At 25.3% G+C, this 7500-nt stretch overlaps 1 protein-coding gene across 1 annotated transcript in view; it reads right to left on the bottom strand.

Moving 5' to 3' along the window:
* Window positions 1-7500, bottom strand: part of Con (leucine rich repeat protein connectin) — a 388456-nt gene that overhangs the window by 168645 nt on the left and 212311 nt on the right. Inside the window, exon 4 of the mRNA XM_085662513.1 lies at window positions 4478-5068. Coding sequence (XP_085518639.1) covers window positions 4478-5034 — 557 coding nt within the window. The 5' untranslated portion in view covers window positions 5035-5068. The remainder of the gene's footprint in view (window positions 1-4477; window positions 5069-7500) is intronic.

Below are 7500 nucleotides of genomic sequence, written 5' to 3' on the forward strand. Positions count from 1 at the left end.
ACGTAATTGAGAATTAATAATTACGATTAATTTTGTATTAATGATTTTCAAGTGAAAAATAATATCAATAAAAGTATAATGGTGATCTCGACGAAAAGGAGACAGGCTCTACTCATCGTGATATTTTCCGATATCGTTTATTGTTATTATTATATCTTCTTTTCCTTTCCCCCCTCCCCCCCCAAAGATGCAGGTGTTAAAGGTCATGCAAAGATCAACTTTGTTTCTTTAAATGGAATCGTGTTTTATTTTCTTTCTTTCTTTCTTCTTTTTTCTTTTTCTTTTTCTTTTTCCTTTTCTTTTATCTTTCTAATGATCTCAATGCCACTCAATATTATTTATAAAAAAAAAAAAAAAAAAAAAGAAAAAAAAAAAAGTACTAATAATGAAACTTAAAATTGAATGTAATTTTGATACGATATAATGATCGAAAAATGATCAGTTTCTTTTCTTTTTATATTTTAATTGAAATATTCGAATTAGTAAAAAAAAAAAAAAAAAAAAAAAAAAAAAAAAAAAAAAAAAAAAAAAATACGCGTTTTTCGAAACATTCAATTGTTCCACTATTTCGTTGGTTATGAGAAATCGTCAAAATTTTGCAATTTATTATTTCTCTCTCTTTTCCATTAGTTAGAGATATTAAAAAAAAATAAAAAGAAAAATAAAAAAAAAAGAAAAGAACAAAACGAAAGAAAATGAAAAGGAAAAAAAGAAGGAAAAGCGTCAAAACCACAGGGGTGCTTTTTACCCTCGTAAAAAGAAAAACGAATTATGACAGAGATAAGAAAAAAAAAAAAAAAGAAAGAAAAAAAAAGACGTATCTTTTAATTCGTTCTTCTTCATCATCCGGTAAATTTTTATCAAAATGGAAAGCAGCCATGTCATGAATGTCGTCGCTGTTTTATACAAAAGATATTACAAAGACCTCAACGTATTAATTACAAAAGAGAGAGAGAGAGAGAGAGAGAGAGAGAGAGAGAGAGAGAGAGAGAGAGAGAGAGAGAAAGAGAGAAAGAGAGACAGCAGATGACACAACGTAAATTTAACTCTTAAATTTAACTCGTATACATTAAAAAAAAAAAGAAAAAAAGAAAAAAAGAAAAATTATTCAATATTAAATATTTATAAATAATTAATCGCCACGAATATTACGACACATAGAAAAGAAAATTTTAACTCCATAGATATATTTTATATTTTATTTTATATTTTATGTATAATATATATATATATATATATATATATATATTTATAAAATGTATATATTATATAATAATAAAAAAGAGAAAATATTAAAAAAAAAAAAAAAAAAAAAAAACATATATATATACATATATACATATATAAATAGAGCGTAGATATTTCTAAGGCAGTATAGCCAATCGAAAAATTATTTTCAATAAAAATTATAATATCATCAAAATATTTATAAATTAAATAAATTAAATATACGTAAGTGTTTTAATGTCGTGACTCTCTTAACTTTCAAAAATATTATTAAATCAAAATCTTAAATTCTCTCTATCATACATTCCTATCATACGTATATAATTTCTATACACTTTTCAAACTTCGTACGAAATAAAATAGAAAAAGGAAAAGAACGAAAAGAAATATAAACAAAAGAGAGAGAGAGAGAGAGAGAGAGAGAGAGAGAAACAAAAAAACAGAAAGAGAGAGAGAGAGAGAACAGAAATATTATAGATAGAAATAAATTTATGACAAGAGTAGTGGAGATATTGAGGATGTACAAAAAAGAAGAAGAAAAGACAAAAAAGAAAGAAAAAAACGAAAAAAGGAAAAAGGAAAGAGCAAAGGAGAAAAAAGAAAAAAAAAGGATAAATAAAACGTTAAAAGGTTCTGTCGTTAATATGGTAAACAGAAATGTATGAAATATATGCGCGAAGTCATTTTAAAACTCTCGATAAAAGTCCTATGTATGTAGATGAATACGTAAGCATGAATGTATTTGATGATAGGTGGTACTTCCTCGTACATATGCAATATATGTACACACACACACATACACACACTCAAACACACACATGTATGTGTATGTATGTATGTATGTATGTATGTATGTATGTATGTATGTATGTATGTATGTATGTATGTATGTATGCATGATACAGGAGTTAGTTATTCATTGCTAGCAGTGGTTCGCACGAAACGAGAGGAGCCACGTATTTTTTACACCCCTAGGGTGACACACAATTTCCGAAGAGCAGCACTCAAGGGCTTAAGGGATTCGTGCTTTCATTTGTTTTCCCTACGGAAAAGACTGATCAGTCTTCTTTATTAAAAAAAAAAAAAAAAAAAAAAAAAAAAAAAATATATATATAGAAAAAAATGAAGAAGATAAAAAAGGGTAGAGAGAGATGGAGAGAATAGTGAAGGGAGATGGTGATGGTGTTGCAAAGGAATAGTGACGTGCTTGTGAACAAGGGTCGCGAATCGAGACATCGTCACTCGGTGAAAAATTGATGGGAATAAAAGTTTCCTTAACTCGTTGACATAGTCATCGATCTCTCTCTCTCTCTCTCTCTCTCTCTCTCTCTCTCTCTCTCTCTCTCTCTCTCTCTCTCTCTCTCTCTCTCTCTCTCTCTGTCTCTCTTGTTGGGTCGTACCTGTCTCACGATGGTTCATTAATATTAACGATTTAACTTCCTTGTTTTTCTTTTTTGTTTTGGTCTCTCTCTCTCTCTCTCTCTCTCTCTCTCTCTCTCACTCTTTTTCATTTCATTTTTCTCTTTCAGAAAGAGCAGCAAATGAATATTAATTGTTCTAAGTGAGTAATCATCGTAAGGATTTTTTCTTTTATCCTTGTTTTTTCTTTCCTTTTTCTTTTTTTTTTCTTTTTTTTTCTTTTTCTTTTTGGTGTCTTTCCTATCCTTCTTTCTTTCTTTCTTTCTTTTTTTTTTTATTCTTTTTATTGTCAATCTCGTCGGTCATTTGTCTCCTGATGGTTTCATTAATATTAACGATTGAATATTCGATTTTTCTAAAGAACAGTTCGAATGAATATTAATCGTTCTAAGCGAATAATTTTCGAGGAACATTTTTCTTTTCTTTTCTTTTCTTTTTCTTTTTCTTTCTTTATTTTTCTTTCTTTTCTTTTCTTTTCTTTTTTCTTTTCTTAATTTTCGTCACGACACTCGTAGATCAATGTTAAAGTAAATCAATGTCTTCTTTTTTCGAGACATTTAGACTTTTGTGAGAATTTTTTTTTTCTTTCTTTTTTCTTTTTGTTGTTGTTGTTTACATCGCAAAAAAAATTTCTCCGATAATAAAAAGAAAAAAAAAAAATTGCATTATATATGATAATTATTGGCAACGGCTGGTTACATTAGGGCAGCATTAAATTCATAATGCTTCAGTTAACATATTGCAGAAGCAGAAAAAGACAAATAAATAAATAAATAAATAAATAATTTATAATAATAATAATAATAATAATAATAATAATAATAATAATAATAATCATAATAATAATAATAATAATAATAATAATAATAATAACAATGATAACTATAATACAACGACTTAAATTTGAAAATCCGACGTGGACCACCGGTGGCCTATGACAACGATATTAAACGTATGTCAAATCGATTAAAATTCATTAATTTTCTAATCCATTAAATCATTTAATAACGTATAATATCGGAACTCCGATTATGCGCAAATTCATCGTTAAATTATTCATCGAGCGTATATTAAAAATGGATTTGTTTTAAAATACATATAAGAAAATATTATTATTAATATATATATATATATATATATATATATATATATATAATAATTATATTATATATATATAATAATAATATATATATATATTTAATAATAATAATATACATATATATATATAATTATAATATATATAATAATATATATTATATTTATTTGTTACATATTTATATTATTTATTCTTTTATTATTATTTTTTATTTTTATTATATATTAATATTATTTATTCTGTTATTGTTATTTTTTTAATTTTATGTTTATATTATATATTTATGACGTATTTATTTATTTATTATTATTATTTTTTTAATATATATTATATTCTTTTTCTTTATATATATTTATATATATATATATATATATATATATATAATAATAATAATATATGTATAAAATACATATACAAATATATATATATATATATATAAGAAAGAAATATGTAATGTATATCAAAAAAATAATAATAACAAATAAAGATGTAATAAACAAGTATATAATACAAACATAAAATTAAACAAAAATAAACAATAAAAGAATAAATAATATAAATGTATAAGAAAAAAAAATTACATTCATAAAGAAAAAGAAAAAGAAAAAAAAAAAAAAAAAGAGGAATTCGATAGTTTCATACTACGCTGGTTAATAATAATCGAAAATCGATAGATAGAAAGAAAAAAAAAAAAAGAAAAAGATATACAGAAAACGTAATAAAAATACAACTCACCTATTAATCTCAGCTATTCTGTTGTCGTCCAAATTGACAACGTTCAATTCCTTGATATTTTCAAATGCATACTTCTTCAATACGACGATCATGTTTCTGCTTAGATTGATGTCGGTGATCGACGATAGATTTGAGAATGAACGTTCACCTAATTCCTCGATTTTGGCGTATTGAAACGTAACGATCTTTAAATTTTTCAATTGTCTTAGAACATCGGTTGGTATGTAATCCAATGTACCGGATGCACGTACTGTCAGGGCTAATTTCGTTAGATATATTTGCGATATGAAATAGGACCACATTGGATCGTCGACCTTGAATCTATTTAATACCAAACAATTAGCATCGGTTGCATTCCTTAATCCATTATTGTCGCAGTAACAATAAACTGGCGCTTGTCGACCCTCGATATCACATATGTTAATTTCCTTGGTCTCTTTGGCGACCTTCTTTTTACCACGTGACCTTGAAGTAGCAGCCAAACTCGAAACGATAAGTAGACCAAAGAGACATACCCTTAATAGAATGCCGTTGGACATTATCGACGTATGTTTCATTGTCGATTCGTCCCTTTTTCCTTTTTCCAATTATCTGAAAACAGAAAAAAAAAGAGAAACAAACGTTAATAAAACAATCGTTCAATTCAATAGATTACAATTAGAATTGGAGAAAAATTGTGATAAGTTTCTTTAATACGTTCCGTGCCATGTGTACCACAGGTGGTACACGTTAAACTTGATCTTCTAGTACGCGTGTACCACCGGTGGCACATGCAGTCATTTTTTTTCTTTAATCAAAATATCAAATGGCCTAAATGACAAGTCAGGCAAAAATCCCTTAGCACGGAACGTGTTAACTAATTTTATTATTATTATTATTATTATTATTATTATTATTATTATTATTATCGAATATGTAAAATATTAATTATAACATTATATACGCTTTAGCATTACTTATATATATCTATATCTATATAATATATTTTATATAATTATTAAAAAAAAAAAAAAAAAAAAAAAGTAACAACAAATTCGTAGAATAAAAGAGCTGTTGATTTTGAAAATAGAGGCGCAAGTCTATTATGTGAAAAAAAGAGAGAGAAAAAAAAAAGAAGAAAAAGAAGGAGAAAAAAAAAGTATAAAATAGTTAAAGCTAATTCTTATTACAGATTAATATAAAATTTTTAATGTTTTTCAAAATTAATATACAATAAATATCTTTTAAATATCGTTACAAATTTGTTATTAATAATTTAATTCAACGACGATATTTATCGACGAGTTTATTTTGAATGTGAGACAAAAGTACATTGGCGCATATACACATCGCCAAATTATGATTTTTTCTTTCTTTTTTCTATATTTTTTTTTTTTTTTTTTATTGATCTAACACGGATTACATGAAATAATGAAATATACACAATTTACATGAAATAAGATCACAAAAAAAAAGAAAAAAAAAAAAACAAAAAAAGAACAAAAACTTACAAAATAACTTTTATTACTGCTTATCAATATTTTTTAAACCAAATTAAAAATCCATATCATTAAATATCCAAGCAATAATACAAAATGGATTTGTCCCATTTTCAAAATCAACGATTCATATCATGTTTCTTAACAATTTGTCGAGTTAATATAATACGACGTCGTAACTTTGTCAAGAAGATATTATAATAAGTTTATATTAATACATATACATATATACATATATATATATATATATATATATATATATATATATATATAATACATATATTAGGTTGGAAACTATGAAACGGGCGTTTTTGTTTAGTTATTTATTTTCATTCAACGCCCGTTTCATAGTTTCCAACCTAGTATATAAGTATTAAACGTATACATATTATTATAATAAGTTTATATTAATATATATATATATATATAATATATAATACATATGTATATTATGTATAATATATATGTATTATATATTATATATTATATATTATGTAAACGAAACTGTGGATAGAGAGAGGGGGAGAGGGAGGGTGGGAGGGAGGGAGGGAGGGAGAGAGACAGAGAGAGAGAGAGAGAGAGTCTGGAAGAGGTAAAGCTTCTTCGAAAGTTGAGCAGTGACTGATCACTTTCACAAGCAAAAGGTTGTTTCATCGCCCACGTTTTGTTATTGTTTACAAGCCGAGTATCTACGTTCGAGTTTACATTGCCAGCAACAATCGAGCGAGAACCACCATACCCCCTAAAAGATTTATGATACACGACGGCACCACGATGAAATATCGCCGATTATTTCAACAACTCGGCGGCATTCAATGTGCAACGTTCTGATAAATAATAACCATCGACCTCGTTAATTTAATATACAGTTTTTTGCTTTTTCTTTTTTCTTTCTTTTTTTTTTTTTTTTTTTTTTTTTATTAATATTATTATTATTTCGTTTGGTTTTTTTCTTTTTCTTTTTTTTTTTTTTTTTTTTTTTTTGTTTTTACATCTTATCGACATTTTTCACGAATAAATCAATTTTTCTCTTCATTTCCTTTCCCTTCATTCTTTATTAATTATTTCAATATTTTTTCTTTTTTTCTTTTTTCTTTTTCTCATTTTTTATTAATTTCTTCTCTTCTTCTTCTTCTTCTTCTTCTTCTTCTTCTTCTTCTTCTTTTCTTTTTATTTTTTTTTTTTTTTTATGTAACACTTTCTCGTTCAAAATAATATATCTTAATATATCTCGTGAATTTATCTCGTGAAATTTAATTTTATTTTTCAATAATACTTTCTTTAAAATATCAATTATATTAAATGATAATGAATTCATTGATTTGTCAAGGTTAATATTTTTACCTATTTTTTTTTACTCTAATTAATATTACTCACGACCAGCCGATTGTTCTCTTTATTCTTTTTTCTCTCTCTCTTTTTTTCCTTCATTATTAATTATGTCCATTCTTTTTTTTTTCATTTTCTATTAATTTCTCTTTCTTTTTTTTTCTTTTTTTTCTTTTTTTTTTTTTTTTTAGGTAACATTTTCTTGATCAAGTTAAT

Source organism: Vespa mandarinia, chromosome 18, assembly GCF_050613455.1.
Source record: "Vespa mandarinia isolate Hongniang chromosome 18, ASM5061345v1, whole genome shotgun sequence".
NCBI classification, from domain to species: domain Eukaryota; kingdom Metazoa; phylum Arthropoda; class Insecta; order Hymenoptera; family Vespidae; genus Vespa; species Vespa mandarinia.